The sequence below is a fragment of the Heteronotia binoei genome, chromosome 11, assembly GCF_032191835.1.
Source record: "Heteronotia binoei isolate CCM8104 ecotype False Entrance Well chromosome 11, APGP_CSIRO_Hbin_v1, whole genome shotgun sequence".
In the NCBI taxonomy this organism is placed as follows: domain Eukaryota; kingdom Metazoa; phylum Chordata; class Lepidosauria; order Squamata; family Gekkonidae; genus Heteronotia; species Heteronotia binoei.
The window spans coordinates 126,873-149,734 of NC_083233.1; the positions used below are offsets into that span (position 1 = coordinate 126,873).

At 47.1% G+C, this 22,862-nt stretch overlaps 1 protein-coding gene across 1 annotated transcript in view; it reads right to left on the reverse strand.

The window, feature by feature from the left end:
* LOC132579160 (arrestin-C-like) overlaps window positions 1–22,862 on the reverse strand; it is a gene marked incomplete at its 5' end in the record, with an annotated part of 58,406 nt that overhangs the window by 34,233 nt on the left and 1,311 nt on the right. The window contains one exon of the mRNA XM_060249367.1: window positions 19,619–19,675. Coding sequence (XP_060105350.1) covers window positions 19,619–19,675 — 57 coding nt within the window. The remainder of the gene's footprint in view (window positions 1–19,618; window positions 19,676–22,862) is intronic.

A 22,862-nucleotide genomic window follows, 5' to 3' on the forward strand; every position in this document is an offset into this window, starting at 1 on the left:
AACTGCTGCTGCATCGTCCAAATCCAAGGACTTGGGGGAGGACGACACACTCAAGTTCCGGCACGCAGCTTCGAAGCAACCGCAGAAATGGCCAACTGGTAGTGTGTTGGCCTGTGAGTGTGCCAGCTGCAGGGAAGACTACGATCGCTGCTCTTGCAAATTTTGAGATGCCGTCTGCCACCAGTGCGGAAAGACAGGCCACCTAGCAAGGGTCTGCTGCTCCAGACCAAGGTGATTCAACCTGAGAAGCGCTGGCCAGAGAAATGCGGGCAGAGACCAACACACCATCATGGCAGAAGACTTCCACTCCATCTACTCCTCAGATGAGCAGGTATGCCAACTTCCCCTGCCTTCCCCTGGAAAGTTGCAAGTGACTATATTCATAGAGGGCAAGCCATGTAAAATGGAAGTGGACTCGGGGGCTGGACAGACTGTAATTTCACTCTGGGTTATGCCCGGGGAGCGGGGGGGAGCCCAGTTGCAGCCATCCCCATTAGTGGGCCGAGACTACCAAAAGCAGGAGATTGCAGTAAAGGGAGTGGGGTCTCCGAGGGTGAAATACGGCAGCTTCTCAGGGAGACTGCCCTTAATAGTCGTGGAAGGGGATTTGAGCAGTTTGCTGGGCAGAACATGGTTTGGACCCCTCGAAATCCAGGTGACCAGATTATATCAGGTTCCTACCCAGCCCAGGGAATTCCAGAGCATCTGTGGGGAGTTTCTGGCAGTTTTTGGCAGGACCCTGGGGACGTACACGGGGCCCCTTGTGTCTCTGCAACTAGACCTGAACATCCAGCCCATAAGGCTGAAGGCCCGACGTGTTCCCTTCGCCCTGAAACACAACATAGAGGAGGAGCTAGACCTCCTGGTAGCCCAGGGAGTGTTGGAGCCGGTTGCTAACGCCCGCTGGGAGACGCCCATCGTCACCCCAGTCAAGCCCGATGGCTGCATCTGCCTCTGCACAGACTATAAGTGTACGATAAATAAGGTGCTATGGAACCATGCCTACCCAGTGCCAGTTGTGAGTCATGTGTTGACCTCCCTAGCGAGGGCCAAGATTTTCAGAAAATTGGACTTGGCCCAGGCGTATCAAGAGCTGCTGGTGGACGCCGCCACGGCCGAGGATCAAACAGTAGTGATGCATAGAGGCGCCTTCAAGGTCAAGCGCCTCCAGTTCGAAGTCAGTGTGGCCCTGGGTATATTCCAGAACCTAATGGACTCTCTTTTAAAAGGTATACTGGGGGTCCAGCCATTTTTCGATGATGAGTTAATCGCCGCCACCATGGAGCACAAGTTTGCATCCCGCCTCCGTGCAGTTCTCCAAAGATTTGACACAGTGGGCCTGAAAGCGAAGAGGGTGAAATGCCTGTTGGGGGTTCCCAAGATTGACTTCCTGGGGTACTCCGTGGACACGAACAGCATCCACCCCTCGAAGGAAAAGGTGGAAGCCATTTGTGATGCTCTTGCCCCCACCAACAAAACAGAACTACAGGCTTTCTAAGGACTCCTCAATTTCTACCACGCCTTCCTTCCCCACAAGGTGGCAGTAACAGAACCCCTCCACCGCTTACTGGACAAATGGGCCCCATGGGTTTGGGGCCGCTGGCAGGCTGCCGCTTTCTAGGCGGTAAAGGACCTGCTCACATCCAACAGCCTGCTGGCGCATTTTGACAAGCAGCTGCCCATGGTCTTGGCGTGTGATGCGTCTCCTTACGGGGTAGGGGCAGTATTGGCGCATGTGCTGCCGGACGGTCGGGAGGTTCTGGTGGCTTATTACTCGAGAACATTGCAAAAACCTGAGTGCAACTATGCGCAAATAGATAATGAAGGGTTGGCCATTGTTGCTGGTGTTAAAAAATTTCATGATTATTTGTACGACCGACCCTTCACCATTCTCATAGACCATAAACCGCTCCAAGGCCTGTTTGCCCCCGACCGCCAGACCCCGCAGATGCTGTCACCCTGGGTTTTAAGGTTATGGGGCATGTGGATGCATTGAGTCAGCTGCCACTTCCCTCTGAGGACCCAGATCCGGTGCCAGCACACCAGATAATGTTGTTGGAGTCACTTCCAGACCGCCTGGTTCATGCTAAGGACATTGCTAAATTTTCTGCCAGGGACAAAATCCTCTCCCGGGTTCTCAACTGGGTGTGGAGGGGATGGCCCATGGGCTCGGTGGGCTCGGAGTTTGCAGCTTTTGCATTCCGCTGGGACAAGCTATCAGTTCACAAGGGCTGTTTACTATGGGGAGGACAGGTGGTGGTGCCCCCTACTCTGTGGCAGAGAGTCCTAACCACACTGCATGACTCACACCCAGGGATCGTGCGGATGAAGTCTCTTGCCCACAGTTATGTCTGGTGGCTGGGAATAGATGATGCCATTGAATCCTGGGTGGCGAGGTGCCAGCCATGCCAGGAGACCCAGCCAGCACCGCCCCGAGCCCCAAACCAACAGTGGGAGTCCACACGCAACCTGTGGTCCCGCCTGCATCTGGACTTTGCAGGGCCCTTCCAAGGGCAGCTATTTTTCCTCATCGTGGACTCCCATTCAAAGTGGTTAGAGGTAGTCCCCGTGGCTTCCACTTCCTCCCGAGCTGCAATCACAGCACTCCACAGGGGTTTTGCCACCCAGGGGCTTCCAGACACGCTCGTCTCGGGCAATGGGACAGCCTTCACCTTGGGGGAGTTCCAGGACTTCTGCGGTTGGAACCTAATCCGGCACATTAGGTCAGCCCCTTTCCACCCAGCTACCAACTGCCAAGAGGAAAGGATGGTGCGGTTCACAAAAGAGTCACTCCACCGCATCATCCAAGAGGACTGGGAGGCCCACCTCACAGAGTTCCTGCTAGCCCAACACGCTATCCCCTGCATAGCCACTGGCCGCTGCCCGGCTGAGCTCCTCATGGGCTGGCAGCTGTTGATGCTCCTAGACCGCACGCACCCCGATCGGACCCCGGACCCCAACGTGGTCCAAGCCCCCAGGGGTTTTAATACGGGGGACTTCGTGTATGCCAAGAACTTTGGGGAGGGGCCGGCTTGGCTTCTGGCCCGAGTCTCAAGGGTAATGGGGTCTGTAATGTACGAGGTCAACACAGAGGGGGGGGGTTCACAGTGTGGCAACACATTGACCAGTTGAGGACATGGGAGGTGCCTGGGGATGAGATCGAGGAAGATGGTGGGTCACAAGACTCACCAGCTGACCTGGCTCTGACAGTCCCTGAGCCAGCAGCCACAGTGATTCTGACCCCCACTGTTCCACTGGAACATGACGCAGCTGGACACCCCAACCCACTGACAAATGTTCCAGCATCACCTACCTCTCCATGCGCCACGCCGGAAGCTGCTGCTGCACTGCCACCCTCTCCCGCACCCAGGTGATCAACACAGGAACACTACAAGCATGCGCACTTAAGGGACTATGTGTGTCAGGGCTTATGAACTAGGAGGGGAAGGATGTTATGTATGTGGACTCAAGTGAGAACTGAATTGGGTGTTCCCACATGGCTCTTTGAAACCAGATGACCAGAGCTTGGGGATTTGGGAACAATAGGCAGCAGGATCCAAATCCCTGCTGCCGTGCTCCAATCACAAGCGGGGGCTGGTTTGAATGGACCAATAGAACGCTAGCATGGGAACCCTGACATGTATATAAGGTTGCCTCGTTGACTTTTTCACCAGTCTTATACTTAAGCCTTATAATTTGAAAACTATATATAAGGGGTATTTAATTTACTCCCAGAAATTAATTTGGTTGTCTTTCTGGTTCTTGTGATTTTTGTTATGTCTTTTATGATGTGAGTTAGATAGGATTGTGCTAATTATGGTCATAAGCCAATGTGCTGAAACACATTTGGCATTGTATTTTATAGTATTTCGCCGTATATGTTGTTTTTTTTGTATGTGCACCATTGTTTTCCTATTTTGGATTTGTTTATATATCGCCAAGAGTCGGACATGAATGAATGGTTAACAACAAATATGTTAAATTACTGGTATTATGTTTTGTGTGCGGGGATGGGGGGAGTGGGCTCCCTCCGGGTGTCCTGCCCCCCCAGGGAAAGTGCATGCGCAATACATCGCCTTTCCCGGTGTAGTGAACGCTGCGTGGTCACTGTCTGGCTATGCCTGGCAGATGGTCACTGCAATGGCCTCTCTTACATCACTGCATCCGTGGCAACACCTTCTCGCTGGTCCCCCCCGTTTTCACAGAGTTTGCCACATCATGGTGCGACTGAATGTCCAGCGGTATAACTGGATGGGCAGGTTGGGCTCACCAACCTCGCCAGCCAAGAGAAGGAAAACTCTAACATCAAGCCCGGGCAGACAGAGCTTGTTAATGTAACATCTACCACCTGGAGGACTCGCTGCCGGTGTCCCGGCTTACTGGGCCATGGCAGATGACTCCATGGTGAAAGGGTGGAGCCAGTACCGTGCACACTGAGCTTCACCTAAAAATTCCTCTGCGCAGGCCTGAAGGGTATCCACATCCACAACACACAAAATACCAAGTCCTGCAGCGATGGGCAAGGGGCGAAACGGCAGGTGGAAGATGCCACTGGAAGCCGCAGTCCCAATCCTGCATGTAGGCGGTTCAGGGTATTGGTTGCTTGATGCTGACCCGGAGATGAAAGCATTTTTTGGCAGCACCCTGAACGACCAAGCAGCCTTATTTAGGGACAGCACTGCTTGCTCCGTATGGAGAGGGGCCTAGAAAAGGTGGCCTAAATAAAGCTCGTCTCTACCCCCCCCCCCCCCCCAGTTGGCTAGCTGCGGTCAACGGGCATCCTTACTTGCGGTCGAAAAATAACAACAAAGAAAAGGCATGCACCTGCCTCACAAAGTGTGCAAAGACTAAAGCTTGCGTGTTGGGACATCAGAACCATGCTTGACAGAGTAGACAGTGGTCGCCCTGAACGACGCTCTGCTCTAGTTGCCCATGAACTTCTCAGGTTGAATATCGACATAGCAGCTCTCAGTGAGGTCCGTTTCCCTGAGGAAGGTATTCTTCAAGAACACGGTGCTGGCTATACCCTCTACTGGTCGGGTAAGTCAAAGGCTGAGAGCCGCCTTTCTGGCATGGGCTTCATGGTCAGGAACTCCATTGCCTCTAAACTCGAAATCTGCCAACGGGTCATTCAGATCGCATCATGTCTATGCGCCTCCCACTTCAAAACAAGCAGCATGCAACACTCTTCAGTGTGTATGCCCCAACCCTTCAAGCAGATCCTGCAGAAAAGAACAAGTTCTATGCTGATCTACGTAACCTCGTACAGAAGACCCCTACAGAGGACAAGGTGATCATCCTTGGCGACTTGAATGCCAGAGTAGGTAAAGACTTGGAAGCCTGGAAAGGAGTATTTGGCAAACACAGCATTGGCAACTGCAATGATAACGGGCGCCTCCTGCTAGAATTCTGCACGGAGCATCAGCTCACCATTATAAACACTATCTTCCAGCAGAACAGTCTGAAGACAACCTGGATGCACCCATGGTCCAAGCATGGACACCTTATTGACTACATTCTGGTGCGCCAGAGAGACCTTCAAGATGTCTTACACACTCGAGTAATGCCCAGTGCAGAATGTTATACGGATCATCGTCTTGTACGCTGCAATCTCTGTCTTCACTTTAAATCTACACCCAGGAGAGGTGGTATCCCCCGGAGGAAGTTTCAGGTTGGCAGCCTTCAGTCAGCCGAAGTTAAAGCTGCCATCCAGGCAAAACTCCAGACAAGAATTGAGGACCCCAGTTGCCTCATAGATCCTTCTCCAGAAGCACTCTGGGAACACCTAAAAACTACCATCCTGTTGACCTCTGAAGAAGTCCTCGGGTTCTCCACAAGGAAGAACAAGGACTGGTTTGATGAGAACAATCAAGAGATCCAAGAATTACTAGCGAAAAAGAGATCTGCCTACCAAGCACATCTTGCTCAGCCCTCCTGTCCTGGGAAAAAAGCATCCTTTCGCGCTGTATGTAGCAACCTTCAGCGCAAGCTTCGAGACATTCAGAACGAGTGGTGGACCAAGCTTGCAGAGAGAACCCAGCTGTGTGCAGACACTGGTGATTTAAGAGGGTTCTACGAAGCCCTGAAGGCAGTATATGGTCCATCATATCAGGCTCAGAGTCCCCTGCGTAGTGCAGACGGCCAAGTGCTCCTCACAGACAAGGCATCCATACTGAACCAGTGGTCAGAGTATTTTCAGGTTCTCTTCAGTGCCAACCGTGTAGTTCAAGATTCAGCAATCCACCTCACCCCACTTCAACCAGTGAAAACAGAGTTGGATGAGATCCCCACCCTGGAAGAGACAGTTAAAGCCATCAAGCAACTGAAAAGTGGCAAGGCAGAGGGAGTTGATGGAATCCCACCAGAGATCTGGAAGCATGGGGGCACAGTACTACATAGCACACTTCACAAAGTACTTGTCACCTGCTGGGAACAAGGCAAACTACCACAGGACTTTCGCAATGCAATCATCATTACTCTACATAAGAACAAAGGGGAAAAGTCAGACTGCTCCAACTACCGGGGGATAACCCTGCTCTCCATCGCAGGCAAAATCCTTGCTAGAATACTCCTGAACAGACTGGTGCCCACCATTGCAGAAGAACTCCTCCCAGAGAGCCAGTGTGGCTTCAGAGCTAACAGGAGCACCACCGACCTGGCATTTGTTCTCAGGCAGCTCCAAGAGAAATGCAGGGAACAGAACAAGGGTATATATGTGACTTTTGTCGACCTTACCAAAGCTTTTGATACTGTTAGCAGGAACGGCCTGTGGCAAATCTTGGAACGTTTAGGATGTCCCCCAAGGTTCCTCAGTATGGTCATCCAGCTACCTGAAGACCAGCGAGGCCAAGTCAGACACTGCAACGATCTCTCGGAGCCCTTCCCAATAGGCACAGGTGTAAAGCAAGGCTGTGTTCTCGTGCCACCTCTCTTTACGATCTTCTTTAGCATGATGCTTCAAAGAGCCTCAGTAGATTTAGATGACGATGATGGTGTCTACATCCGCTATCGCACCGATGGCAGCCTGTTCAACCTGAGGCGACTAAAGGCCCACTCCAAGACAATGGAAAAACTTATCCGAGAGCTACTGTTTGCTGATGATGCTGCACTTGTCTCCCACTCGGTATCAGCTCTGCAGCATATGATGTCCTGCTTTGCAGAGGCTGCCAAGCTATTCAGCCTAGAAGTTAGTCTGAAGAAGACAGAAGTTCTCCACCAGCCTGCACCCCATGAAGATTATCACCCTCCTTGCATCACTGTGGGTAAATCAGTTTTGAAGACAGTCCAGCAGTTCAGCTACCTGGGGTGCATCATCTCCTCAGACGCCAAGATCGACAAGGAGATTGACAATAGACTGGCAAAGGCAAACCGTGCATTTGGCCGACTGCATAAAAGAGTGTGGAGCAACAAGTATCTGAAAAAAGGCACAAAAATTAATGTTTACAAAGCGGTTGTGATGACAATCCTCACCTATGGCTCCGAATCGTGGGTTTTATACCATCATCACCTGCGACTCCTTGAGCGCTTTCATCAGCGCTGCCTTCTCACCCTCCTCAACATCCACTGAGTGACTTTGTGACCAACACTGAAGTCCTCAAGCGGGCGGAGGTTACAAGCATCGAGGCATTGTTGTTGAAGACGCAGCTGCGCTGGGCAGGGCATATCTCCAGGATGGAAAACCACCGCCTTCCCAAAATTGCCCTGTATGGCGAACTTTCCACCGGCCGTCGAAATAGAGGGGCACCAAAGAAGAGGTACAAGGACTCCTTGAAGAAATCTCTTGGTACCTGTTGCATTAACCATCACCAGTGGTCTGTCCTAGCCTCAGATCGCAAAGCATGGAGGCACACCATCCACCAGGCTGTCTCTTCCTTTGAGAACGCACGTGTGACGGAAAGCAATGGGTTAACCATAATCTGAAGACGCACAGGGCTGCGTCAGGTGACCTGAGGGTGGGGGCAAAGGGCTGGGAGCTCTCAGGGAGGGAAAAGTGAGTTGAAGGAGAGAAACTGCTGAGGCAGGAGTTCAGTCAGTTGATGTCTGACAGAGTGGAGGCCTGTCAGAGAAGTCTGTCAGTGGGGACCTGACAGAGACTGAGAGGGTCAGTTCGAGCCTGCCAGAGAGGCTGAGAGGGCAGCTGATCCTGTGAAGAAGCTGGAGACGGAGACGGGGAAGTCTTCCAGAGACTGCCAGCTGGACAAAACCAGCCAAGAGGGCTGTGTGTGTGTGAGTCAGTTAAGACCGGAACGGTCACAAACACCTAGGAACCACTCTGAAGATCTAGTGAGGAGGTTGAGGGAGTGGATGTGGGTCTGAGACACCAAGAAGGGCTGAGAAGAGAGACTCCAGTCGAGGGGTGTGACTAGACACATCAATCCCAAGAGGCCAGACCTTGGCTAGAGGTGGAGAGTGAGTTAAAGGGAAACTGTGAACTGTGTAACTGTGAAAGACTCAAGAAAGTAAAAGTGATTGTAAAGCCTGAAACAACAGAACAACATACTAGCCTGTGTAAATATCTCCCATATCCCCAGTTTAAGACTTTTTGTTACAATAAATCTGTGGTTTAAGTTAAAGTTCTCGTGAGCCTATATATTTTGTGGGAAGAATAAACAAAGCTGCTGTGGTCCCATCAACAGAACAAGTAAAATACCCCGAAGAGACGAAAATATAGAGATCCAGTGGGGCCTTGAGGCGGGCGCTGCTATAATTGGTTGCCAGCGTCGGGATTTTGAAGAAAAACCCCAAAATAAGTGTCACTAAGAGACACAGAAAGTAGAGGGACACTGCAGTAAAGGAATTAAGACAGATTTGTGAAAAATTCCTGTCAGAAATGGCTCCTCCTAAGAGAACTACCACAGCCATGGGGGATGGGCAGACACAAGAAGAGATTCCTGAGGAGAATCCTAGTCAGAGCATAGAGGCTATGAAAATACAGTTGGAATTGTCCAGAATAGAGGCAGAAAAAGAAATTCAGATGGCCAAGATTCAAGCAGAACACAGAGAAAGGGAAGCAGAGAGAGAGAAAGAATTGCAAATGGCTAGGCTGGAATCAGAAAGAGAGGACAGAGAACGCAGAGAAAGGGAAGCAGAGAGAGAACAAAGAGAGAGGGAAACGGAAAGAGAGAGAGAACATGAGGAAAAAATGTACAGTTTGAAACTCCAGGAGATTCAGGGAAAGCCAGAATTTCAACATGATACTAGAAATGAGAGGCGCCTCACAGTAGAACAAAAGAAATTCCCCAAGTACCAAAAAGGGGATGATGTAGAAGCTTTTTTGTTTAATTTTGAAAGAACATGTAAAGATTTAAGAGTTGCTGATGAGGACAGAATGATTTATTTGAGACCTCAGATCTGTGGAGAGTTGAGTGAAATCTACTCTGAACTGAGGGATGAGGAAACTTCTGACTATCAATTGTACAAGGAAAGGGTCAGAGTCCGCTTTGGCTTAACAGCAGAGCAAAGCAGAAAAAAATTTAGAGAAATCAGAAGAAAGCCTGGAGAAATATACTCTCAACTAGGTTGTCGGTTAGACAGAGCCCTTAACAGATGGGTAGAAGGGAGTAAAGTTTCCACTTTAGAGGACCTGAAAAACTTAGTGGGCTTGGAACAGTTTTATAACCAAGTCCCCTCTCAGTATAGGTGGGTTCTGAGGGACAAGAAATTGAAAACAGTAGAAGAGGCAGCTGTGATTCTAGATGAGATTGAATCAGATCTAGGGAGATCAATGTGGACTGCTCCAACTAAAAAACCCCGAGTCTGGAACTCTCCAGAGAAGTCTGGGGCGGGTAACAACAACCCTGCAAAGCGGTACAGTCCACCTCCATACAGGAAGACTCAGGCTGCTTGTTTCCAATGTGGGGCAATAGGGCACTATGCCAGAACTTGCCCAGAAAAAGGAAAAAAGACCCCACCAACTAAGACAGTTAAAATGGTGCAAGGTCAACAGAAAGAAGTAGAAACAAACCCCTCACTTCCAGAGAACACACCACCAGAAAGACCCAATAGTGTTCTGAAGGTGTGGAAAGTACAGGAAAGCTTGAGTGAAGAATATATTGAGACTGTGACAGTAAATGACGAGGAAGTCAAGGCTTATAGGGACACAGGGGCGCAGGTTTCCCTAGTACAGCCAGAATTAGTAAAAAGTCATCAGTATTTGCCTGGGAAATCTTACACCATAAAAGGCATTAAAGGACCTACATTTGAAGTGGCCCTGGCAGAAGTTCCTATCAAGTATAGAGAGTTCCAAGGTGATTGGATTGTGGGAGTCCTGAGTGACATAGGAACATCGCTTTTATTGGGCAATGATTTAGCCTCTGAGTTAAAGAGACAGCAAGCTAATCCTGTCAACATTGTTACAAGAAGCAGGCCAGAGGCAGCACCTGAGGTGTGTGTGCAGCAACCAGCAGAAGAAGAGGAAACAATGTTGCAGACCATCCCTGCTGCAGAATTCCTCAGAGAGCAGCAACAAGATGACAGCCTGAAGGAACTATGGCAGAGAACTGGGGTGAGTGATACTGAGATCACAATTGAACACCCATGCCAATTTAAAGTGATAGACCAGAAACTATACCGGGTGGCCTTAAAAAGAAAACATAACATAGTATGGGAAAGAAAGAAGCAATTAGTCCTGCCAAGAAAGTATAGGATGCAAGTGTTGGATTTGGCAAATGCATCACCCATGGCCTCTCACCTTGGCATCAATAAGACAAGGGACCGAGTACAAGAACGGTTCTTTTGGCCAAATATGGGCAAGGACATAAGGGCTTTTTGCAAATCGTGTCAGGCCTGCCAAATGGTGGGGAAAGCTCTAGACAAAACTAAGGGTCTATTACAGCCAGTCCCTATAGTCACAGAAGCCTTTGGGAAGATAGGAGTAGATATTGTTGGTCCTATCTCCAGAGTGACCAGAATGGGAAACAAGTACATCCTTACCATCGTAGATTATGCCACCAAGTTTCCAGAAGCGGTTCCACTTAAGGACATTGAGGCAAAGACAGTGGCGGAAGCCCTATTGAATGTGTTTTCAAGATTGGGTTTTCCAAAAGAGATGGTGACTGATTTAAGCACCACATTTATGTCAACTGTGATGCAAGAATTATTAAGAGCTTGTGGAATCCGGCATGTGACCACAACGGCATACCACCCATAAGCAAATGGACTCAATGAAAGGTTTAATGGCACCCTAAACCATATGCTCAAGACTTACGCATACAAGCATCCCAACGATTGGGACCAGAGGTTGCAACACCTTCTCTTCGGGTACAGGGAGGTACCCCAAGAAAGTTCCGGGTTCAGCCCATTTGAACTGTCATCTCTTACCTACACGAACTACAACAGCATCTGCAGGAGGTGAGGACGGCTGCTGCAGACAACATGAGAAGATCGCAACGACGGCAGAAGCAGTGGTACGACTCCAAGTCCAGAGACAGAGAGTTCAAGCCAGGAGACAGAGTACTGGTGTTGAAGCCCAGGAAGAAGAACAAGTTAGATGTGGCCTGGGAGGGCCCATAAGGTCTCCAACGTGAACTATGTTGTGAATTTAAGTGAAGATGGTGAACAATGTAAAGTGTTCCATGTAAACATGCTAAAACCTTATTTTGACAGGGGTAATTTGGTTTTAATTGCTAAGAAGGGAGTGGGTGAGGGAACTGAATTGTCGGGTTGGGGGAAAATATCCCAGGAAGAAACCATTAATGAGGTTCAGTTCGCCCCTTCTCTTAATGGAGAACAGACAGTCCAGTTACAAACAATATTGGGAGGGTACAAAACAATTTTTTCAGATGTACCAGGGAAGACAAACTTAGCGTGTCACAAGATTGACACAGGGGATTCGAGGCCTGTAGCACTCCAACCATATAGAGTGACCGGCCCGAATGCCAAGTATGTACAGCAGGAGGTAGAAGAAATGTTGAAATTGGGTTTAATTTTACCATCGGAAAGTCCGTGGGCCTCACCTGTAGTCCTAGTACCCAAACCAGACAAAACCATGAGGTTTTGTGTGGACTACAGAAGGTTTAATAAAATCACAGTACCGGATGTGTAATCCAATGCCTCGCATAGATGAGTTAGTCGAGACAATTGGAGCTGCCAATTTTATTACCACCTTAGATTTGACAAAAGGTTATTGGCAGGTAGCTATGGATCCAAAAGATCAGCAGAAAACAGCGTTTGTAACCAAAGAGGGACTCTTTGAGTTTACTGTATTACCATTTGGGTTAAGGAATGCTCCCTCCACGTTCCAGAGAGTAATTGATAAGATGTTAGTGGGACTGAAAGAATTTGCTCTTGCATATATTGACGATATTGCTATTTACAGTGCTACATGGAAGGAACATTTGCAGCATGTGGCCATTGTGTTACAACGAGTGAAAGATGCAGGTCTCACCATCAAAGCATCTAAGTGTCAACTAGCCATGGCCGAGGTTAAGTATTTAGGGCATGTGCTAGGAGGAGGTAAGATCAAAGCAGATTGGGGAAAGGTGCAAGCCATACATGAGTGGCCTAGACCCCAAACCAAGAAACAAATTCGAGCGTTTTTGGGCGTAGTAGGATACTACAGGAGGTTTATACCTGAGTTTAGCACGATAGCAGCACCGCTATGTGAGTGCACGAAGAAGAAGAACCCTGATCCAGTAAACTGGAATGTAGAGTGTCAAAAAGCTTATGAACATCTGAAAGTGGTTCTGACCACTGAACCAGTGTTGAGAACTCCAGAGTTTTCAAAGGAGTTTACCCTCTTTACTGATGCATCTAATGTGGGGGTAGGTACAACATTAAGTCAGCAAGGAGAGAAAGGACTGTATCATCCAGTTCTGTATTTGAGTAGAAAGTTATTGGACCGAGAGCAACACCTCCCAGTAATTGAAAAAGAGTGTTTAGCGATTGTGTGGGCAATAGGTAAATTGAAACCATACCTATGGGGAAGGAAGTTTACACTGTGTACAGATCATTCTCCCCTGAAATGGTTGAACCAGGTTAAAGATAAGAACAGCAAACTCATAAGGTGGAGTTTACAGCTCCAAGATTACAACTTTGACATCCAGCATATCCCTGGGAAGCAAAATGTGATAGCAGATGCACTATCAAGAAGAATGTAAAGTTTTAAAAGTCTGTTTGTATGGTAACGTTATGGAAGAAATTAGTCTGTATAACTGATGCAGAATGTATATAATTTTGAAGTTAGTGTAACCCAAGCAAGTGTGCCCATGTCCCATTGCTCAGCAAAAGGCTGAAACCTTTCACCTTGCGCAATGTCTCAAAAGGGGGAGGGACATGTGACGGAAAGCAATGGGTTAACCATAATCTGAAGACGCACAGGGCTGCGTCAGGTGACCTGAGGGTGGGGGCAAAGTGCTGAGAGCTCTCAGGGAGGGAAAAGGAGTTGAGGAGAGAAAATGCTGAGGCAGGAGTTCAGTCAGTTGATGTCTGACAGAGTGGAGGCCTGTCAGAGAAGTCTGTCAGTGGGGACCTGACAGAGACTGAGAGGGTCAGTTCGAGCCTGCCAGAGAGGCTGAGAGGGCAGCTGATCCTGTGAAGAAGCTGGAGACGGAGACGGGGAAGTCTTCCAGAGACTGCCAGCTGGACAAAACCAGCCAAGAGGGCTGTGTGTGTGAGAGTCAGTTAAGACCGGAACGGTCACAAACACCTAGGAACCACTCTGAAGATCTAGTGAGGAGGTTGAGGGAGTGGATGTGGGTCTGAGACACCAAGAAGGGCTGAGAAGAGAGACTCCAGTCGAGGGGTGTGACTAGACACATCAATCCCAAGAGGCCAGACCTTGGCTAGAGGTGGAGAGTGAGTTAAAGGGAAACTGTGAACTGTGTAACTGTGAAAGACTCAAGAAAGTAAAAGTGATTGTAAAGCCTGAAACAACAGAACAACATACTAGCCTGTGTAAATATCTCCCATATCCCCAGTTTAAGACTTTTTGTTACAATAAATCTGTGGTTTAAGTTAAAGTTCTCGTGAGCCTATATATTTTGTGGGAAGAATAAACAAAGCTGCTGTGGTCCCATCAACAGAACAAGTAAAATACCCCGAAGAGACGAAAATATAGAGATCCAGTGAGGCCTTGAGGCGGGCGCTGCTATAGCACGCATAGCTGGTCTTGAGGAAAAAAAGAGATTGAGGAAGAATCGTACTGCTACAGCACCAACCCCAAATCAGACTTTTCCCTGCAGCCACTGTGGCCGGACCTGCCTGTCCCACACTGGTCTTGTCAGCCACCAGCGAGCCTGCAGCAAACGTGGACTACTGCACCTTTCTTAAATCTTCGTTCGCGAAGTCAAGCCGAGAGACAGAGACTTAAGCCTTACTATGCTGAAATCAATAAAGAGCTTATGATTCACTACCACCTTGCCTCTTCCCTGTATGGAACCCATTATATTATAGTAAAGATCCAGGGGCTTCCTAGCTTCCTCCCACTCTTCAGTGGCTACTGGTTGTTGGTTGAAAAGTGCACTGACTGAGGCATGGAGCTGTGCTCTTCAGTCCGATTTCCATGCAGTGCTCCATAACTGAACCACAACTGAACAGTCCCTCCCTTGACCATTCCATTCAATACAGTTGGCCCAGGAGCCAGAGCAGGGAGAATGCTGACATTCATTATAGGGTGAACTTTTAAAAATGGATTAATGTTATTTAAGGATTATGGGGAGAGCCAGTTTGGTGTAGTGGGTAAGCGTGCAGACTCTTATCTTGAAGAACCAGGTTTGATTCCCCACTCCTGCTCCACACAAAGCCTGATCATAACTCATCTTCAGTCACCCTGGTGTGGCAGAATGCAGAGAAGAGTAGTTCTGGTCTAGATCCTTTTCCCCTTGGGACAAGCAGGACATGTGGAACAACCAGAGGGGGGGTGGCAACTCCGAATTATTGAAGGACCACCTACATCCTTCAGCCTCTCCCTTGGTGTGCCTCTGGTCTTTGGGGTTAGGGTGGCTCAATGAAGTCTCAGACCACCAGAGGGAGGCAGTTGTATGCACCAAGTCCTCCTCTTTTGGTCGTTCTCAGTTACTTGTCAGACTGGGGTCTCTCTCTGCCCATCTGCCTCTTCCCTCATGTCCTAAGCATCTCCTCCTTGGCTCCTTGAATCCTCCCCTTTTATTCCCATCTCCCCCAGCCTCCTCTCCCAAACCAATCCCATTATTCCTGTTGATCAGGCTTCATGGCTTCAGCTGGTGCCCAGAGTTTAGGGCAGGTGTGCCTCAGTAGTGACAGATTGGATCTGACAATGATTGTCTTCCTGTGGGGACTTGCCACTCTGCTGTGCAGGGAATGCTTCTCTGGGAATGGCTTGTGAGCCTGGGCCTGAGTGGGCCTGGGAGAGTTGTCAGGTATGTCTGTCAAGGGTCTGGGCTCCCACAGTTTGGGCTTCAACCTGCGGGGCACTACCTTGGCTGGATGAGGCCCGCCCTCTGCATTCTTGGCCCCAGATGGGGACAGTGCTTCTGAACTGGAGTCTGGAATGAAGGGGTGACTTGAGAGCCCCCAGGAAATGCTCCAGCCTGGCTCCTGTGTGTCAGGAGTCGGACATTCCCTTATGAGCCTGCCCAACCACTGTAGTCATCTTCAGAGGCCTGTCTTGGGGTGGGCAAGGGTACTCTGGTACTCTGTCATGGTACCAAGGGCCTTCTCTGTCATGGTACAGCCTGGGCTGTGGACACTGCACTGGCTGTCAGTGGTATACCAGATTCACTATGAGGTGCTGGTTATTACCTTTAAAGCCCTCTATGGCCGAGGACCTACTTACCTTAGGGATCGTTTCTCCCCACATGTTCCCCAGAGGGTACTTAGATTGGGAACACAAAACTTGTTATCGATCCCCAGGCCAAGGGAGGCAAGACGGAAGTCAACACGAGAAAGAGCCTTCTCAATTGCTGCCCCTCATTGGTGGACCCAACTGCCTGAGGAGGTCAGAGCCTTCCAGGATCTTGCCCAATTCCACAAGGCTTGTAAGATGACACTGGCTGAGTCTACATTCATGTTTGGGTCTGATTTTTTGAGCACTGAAATCGCCTTCTAGAAATCTGGAGTATATTTTTTCATCTATACTCAAAATTTTGCTCCTGGACTTCCCCTCCACATTTGCTTGCTTTACTGGAGGGGGGCAGGTTTAAGAGTTCCTTTGTTCTTTCTTGAGAAGTGAGTTTATTGCCCTGTTTCCAGGAAAGATATCATATTTATGGTCCTGTGGAATGTGCTTCCTGGAAAACCCTCATTTAAAAGTAGTCTTGGAAAGTCAGGGGCAACTCCATGCTGAAAATGGTGTCGGAACCAATGCAGGAATTTAGATGTAAATGACAGTCAAAACACTGGAGCAAGATAGAAGTTAAAGCACATTGTAATGTAGATGATCACTTTTGAAAGCGTAGCATTACTGGATCTTTTGTCCAGTGTAAAATCAGCCACTGTTTCAGTTAGCTTTTAACTGAAATGCTGACCACCACCAAGATGCTAGATACAATGGATGCTAATATCATTGAATGCCATCACAAATCTGTATCCAAATTAGCACCAAATCATTTTAAACTGTTTAATGCTTTTAATGTAAATGTTTTCATTGTAAGTTATGTGTTGTGAGCTGCCCTGAGCCTGCTTTGGTGGGGAGAGTGGGATATAAATCCAAGTAGGACTGCCAAACTCCAGGTGGGGTCTGGAGAGTTCCCAGAATGACAACTGATCTCCAGACTACAAAGGTTGGTTCCCCTGGAGAAAATGGCTCAGTTGGAGGGCGGACTCTATGGCATGAAACCTACCCTATTTCACTTTCCCTCTAATCTCAAGGAATTTCACAACCCAGATTTGGTAACCGGAATATTTGCTGTCCCCTTCTGTACCTGTCTCCCACCAGGTGAAGGCTTTCTTGTTTGTTTATTTTGGCATTCCCTTAATGATCCTTCCTTCCCAATCAATGTTTTAATTGCTAATATTATAATTTGTATCTATTTTAATTCCTTGCGCACCCACTTATATGTTGAGTACCACAGGGAGCTATCCTCTCGCCAATATTATTTAACATCGACCTTCCATATATGCCCAGGAGGTCATTACATTCGGCCTCCCAACATCTGTTGGCCATCCCTGGCCCAAGAGATGCCTGCCTCGCCTCAACTAGGGCCAGGGCTTTTTCAGTCCTGGCCCCGACCTGGTGGAATCAGCCTTCTCATAGAGTTGTATGCCAGTGCAGAGATCTCACTGCAGTTACTGGGAAGAAAGCATTATGAGTCTTTACAAGAACCAATCAGAATCACAAAACAGCATAAAAATGCAAACCAGGAAACACGTTTTTAAAAATAAAAGCAAAACACCAAGCCACAAAAATACACACAAAACAGAACTGGGGGGGGGGGGGTTGTAAAGAAAAGTAACCATTTTTTTAAAACCTAGGAGAACCATCTCCACCAGTATAGTATCAGGCAACAAATACACATACAAGACATTACAAACCAGGTGACCAGTGGGAGACTGCAGGTCACTGGATGTAAGGACGTAAATACCCTCCGCCTATGAAGATCTGTGGCGGGAAGTTTAACTGGCCAGGATTGAACTTGGCCAGGTAAGAGGGTTGTTCCGGGAGATGAATATAATCGGGGACCTGGCCCCGCCATGTTCTCTACTTGCCAATAAAGCATGTTGCCTTCTACAAGTCTTGTAACTCGGTACATTACACAGTTCATTCCAGCAACTCTGAAAATTTACAATGCCAAAATCCTTCCTCAGTTGCTATATGGAATGTGGACTGGAGCCTTTAGTCCCTGCGTGGAGAATGTGCAATCATCATTCTTCCGTCAGATTTTAGGTGCTCCTAAATGTGTCCCCTACTCATCCATTTGTGCACAGCTATGTTTACATCTTCTAGAAACCAGAGCCTGGATCATGGCTTTTAAGTTCTGGCTAAAAATTCATTTCAGAACGGATCCAGGAAGTTTACTATACTCATGAAAGACAGGCACAGCATTACTTGGCTCTTTACATTTACCCATAAACTACAAGCACTTGGTGGACACTCTTTTCTTATGTGAACAATCCAACTAAGGCTTATGGATCACGAATACCAAAAAGTGTCCCCCTCACATCCCCCTGTTTGCTCTGCAGCCAATCTAGGTATACTCCAAAGACATGGGAAGATACCCCATTATTTTTTTACTTTAGATTCCCCATTCCATCATCGGACTTTTACTCTTGCACGTTTAAATGCCTTCCCCCCAGATACCTCTCCAAAATAGATTATGTCCATGTGAATTAGGAGTCCTTGATTCTATATCCCATATTATTTTAGAATGTCCTCTCCTGGCCTCACAACGTAGACAATTTTTAGCTGAATATCTCCAACACAATGTATTTACTAAAAGGAAAACTCTAACCTACTTTTTAGAAGATGTTAATCTCCACATTATTACATGTGTTGCAAATTTCTTAGTCGAAGCCTATACAATTAAATCTAGGATACTTCTGTATTTTAATTGCTGGGTGTATACTTTTGATTAGTATTATTGTCTGCCATTTTAATTGATTGCTTTATGTATTGTTCTTACTATACGTCAGGCCTTTGTACTTACTTTTGATTGTGAATCATGATTGCTTTAATGCCAATAAAAGTCTGAACTGAACTGAACGTGCTATAGAAATAGTCAATTGATTTTCCTAATAGTATTGCCATTGCTGATGAGTAGCATATTCATATTTCTATAACAATATTGTTTTATGTATTCATATATGCATTTATATACATGTATTCATGCCTGTATTAATCCATGTATTATAATTAATATTTACTAACCTTTTATATTTGTTATATTCTTTTATGGATTTATGTAGAATAGTGTTGAGGCCACAGTAGATAATTGTGGGAAACTAGGGCCTAGTCTTGTCTCCCTGAAGATAGATACCAACAGAATATGTCTGCAAAGCTGGAATGAGACCTTGGAGAAAAGCAACACCAAGGTCTAAGAACTAATTCAGATTTATGAGTGGGAGACGTTTAGGCGGGAGAAATGATGAGCCATTAACCTGTAACCTAAATTTGAATTGTAACTTTTACTTATTGTCAGTTTGCACATGCTACAAGTGTTTGCTACCTGATCCTTCATTAAAAGCTTCTTCTGCATCTACTCAAGAAGTCTTGTGACAGATTTTGGGCAATACCTTACACAGAGAATACAAATATGTTCCCTACAAAAGACATCTACAGGGGTGGGGTGGAGGGGTGGGGAGAAGGATGAAAGCCTAACTAACTGAAAGCGGGGGAGGGGGGGAGATACAGAAAGCAACAAAGTTTCTGAATTTTTAGGAATTCTTGAAAAAGTTGAAGGAAGGGCTCAATTCTGGACTCCTGAAAATTTTTTTGGATGTACCTTTGCATTTCTATTAATCCTAAATTGCCCTGAACATTATATCTTGTTTTATTGTTCAACACGGACCCCTATTCCACTTTATCCCATCAACAATAAGACTTCTGAAGAGCCAGCTCCCTTGATGTCTCATGAATCAATTCAGATGAGATGTGGTATGAGTGTAGAGTCCCATGGGCAAGTGCTTTCCTTCTACCAGTGTCACATCTCAGTCAGGCCCAGCCCTAACCCTAACCCATTGGTGTGCCATATAAAACAAGACTCACCTACAGGCTCCACAGATTCCACATGATCCACAAAATCTCGTTTTCCCAGGTAAATGGCTAACTGCATATCCAAGAAGGAGTAGAAACAAAAACATGACCAATGTTACTCCGCATATTGCTATATCTTTCAAGGTCATGCTGACCATTTTTCTTTGTATGTCACAATCAGGCAATGTGGGCTCCATTTCCAGGGATATAAAACAGCTGCCTAGGATCGGCTTTCTCCCAGTAGATTAGCTCATGAGTTAGCACCACCACCCCTTGGCCAGGAACATTCCTAACAGCACTTTCTGAAGTGTATACAAGGGTAGCCCAAGGTAGAGTGATTTGCAATAGTCCAGTCTAGAGGTGACCATTGCATGGATCAATGTGGCAAGGTCTGACCTAGACAAATAGGGAGACAGCTGGTAGGTCTGGCGTAGATACAAAAATGCTGACCAAGCTACCATGGACACTTGTTTATCTCTTTACAGAGTCTACAGCTATCAGTATCAAGAACTGATTCTTGCCAATGATGTAATGATGTTTTCGCTTTTGCAGACCAAATGCTTTTGAATTACATTTCTATTGTACTGTTATGTCTTTGAAGCCCTGGCTAGAGAAGGGCCCCTCTGAAGCCGAGAAGCATTCCATGGCACAGCTGTGAAGGCCATCTCTCTCTCTACTCAGAGACTTTAACTTTCATTTTGGAGAAGGAAGACTTGAACTGGGTGTCAGACAATGGAATATAACTGTAATGAAATGCTATAACTGTGATGAAATGCTTAGCCTTACTGACTCCATTTTCTATCCCATGCTACTAACCCTGAGAAAGCCCTTGCATATCAAAGCGGAGGCCCAGAATGTTACTAACAGTTGATGTGAACATTCCTTTCCCTGAAACTAACAAAAGCCACCTTCCTTTGAAGATAAGCGCCTCCAGGGATGGCAGTTCAGCCATCCCTGTGAAGCAGCAATAACAATGAGATAAGAAGGAATGACCATGTGAAACCTTGCACCTCGACCTAGCAATGTTTAGAAATGTGGATTTTTGCATAGTAACCTTTGATGTAGAATTCCTTAAGACATGTGCTAATATGCAATACTGTATCACTTCCAATATTTCTTCGTTCAGATGCTATGGACTCTCGAATAAAGCCTAAACTTTGTATCAACTCAAGGTCTGGTTGATTTGAAGTTCCACTGTCTGACACTGGGGGGAGGGGGAAGTACCTGCCTGAGAATAATTCTTGAATTATATTTGTGCCTATTTCTTCCGGGCTAATGGATTACATGAATAATGGTCATAGTAAGGTATAAATGAGCCAGTTCTAACAAAGTAAGTCTTTGCTGTGAATCTGAAGCTCATTTAATAAAAGCCTTATTTGACCAAAGAGGTGGAGTTGATGAGTCCTGCAAAGAACCTGACAGTCAGCTGGGCACCATCAAGTCCCCAGAGAGATCCTCCAGCTAGCAGCTCAGTCTTTCCCAGCCACACGACCTCTGTCCTGGATGAATTCAGTTTCAGGCAGCTCCCCCCACCCACCCAGCCATTGGACTGCTGCTTCATCCAGGCACTGGGATGGTGCCGAGAGCCCTGCTGCCAGCTGCTTATCCAGCAGGAGGAAGAGCTGAGCATGATCAGCAAATTGGTGGCCCCCAATGCCAAACCTCCTAATGATCTCAGCAAGAGGCTACATAGATATGTGCTAAACAACATTGGAGAGAATACTGTAACCCTGTGGGACCTCCCTTCTCAAGTTTCCTCATGTGGACCTCTCATCCCAATAGTGCCCCTCTGAGTGTCCTTGGAGGAATGAGGAGAGCCAACTAAGGGAGGAATGAGGAGAGCCCCTCATCCCCAAGGAGGCAAGGTGATCCATCATTACCAAATGGTCAATTGTATCGAAGGCTGCTGATAGATCCAGAAGGATCAACAGGACTGGCATGCCTTTATCCAGATGTAAATGGAGATTGCCAACCAAAATGACCAGTGTTGCCTTGGTCCCAGAGCCAGGCCTGGAGCCCGATTGAAAAGGGTCCAGGGCAGATGTATCATCCAGGAAGACCTGGAGCTACTCAGCTACTGCTCACTCAATTACATTCCCTGGAAAAGCTAGATTAGACACTGGGCAGTAATAGGCTGGATTCTTTTTATCTAAGGAGGGTTTATTTAATAAAAGTCTAACAATTACCTCCTTAAGGGAGCTGGAGAAACAGCACTGTGAGAGAGACAAATTAATAATCTGTCTCAAAGGGCCAGTTACCACTTCATGGCATTATTTTACTAGCCATGAAGAACAAGGATCTAAAGCAGGGCTGTCAAACTCTTAGCCTGTGGACCACACCCGGCCCAGCCAGGGCCTGTGGGGCTTTTTTCTCCCCCCTCCTCTCCCTCCTGTCCTCACCCTTTGAAACTCTGAGGCTTCTGACAACATTCTCAGCTCCTTCTGCCTTGTCTTTGCTGGCTTCTGGGCTTGCAAAGCTGCAAGGAAAACATGGAATGGATTTTCCATTAAGGTCTCTGCTTGCAGAAACCTTCTGAGTTTTCCTTGCAGCTTTGTGCTGCAATGTATTTCAACTGAGTGGAGCTAAGGCAGCATTTTGCAGCATTTATGTCTGTTGAAGCTCTTTGCCAATAAAAGGGTGATGTTTTGAGCCAGCTTAGCTCTGCTAAATGAACTGGTGCCTAGTGAGTACTCTAACCAGGGGACCCACAGCCAAAGGGGGAATATTACACTGGAGAGCTATTGCCAATCTGAGTAGATCCGAGTGGGGGGGGGGCGCTTGCAATCCCCAAACCAGGCTCAGAGCATTTTATATTTTTACTTTATAATCTAAGTTTCTGCTGTGATCCTTGTGCTTTTTCTTCATGTTTTATTTTAAAAATTGCATTGCCAAATCCCAGCTTTTTAAACAAAATAGCACAAGAGTTTTAAGCATATTTGTATTTTACGATAATTTATTTAATTGTGCTTATCGGTATCCTTCGTAAAATTTATATCTCCACTAACTGGCATTACATATTACATACTATTACATATTATATACTTGGTCCCACTAAGTCCCATTTGTGTCAAATCTGGCCCCCAAAACAAATGAGTTCAACACCCCTGAAAGAGCAGGTAGTTGGTCTCAAGCATGGGATTCCTTTCTTAGTAAAACTGTATTTTTCCACTGTTATTCTATTGTATTGCATATCAAAGCCATGTAACCTATTCTGTAGTTCTTACTAGTAGCAAATGCAGCAATGTCCGCTTTGACG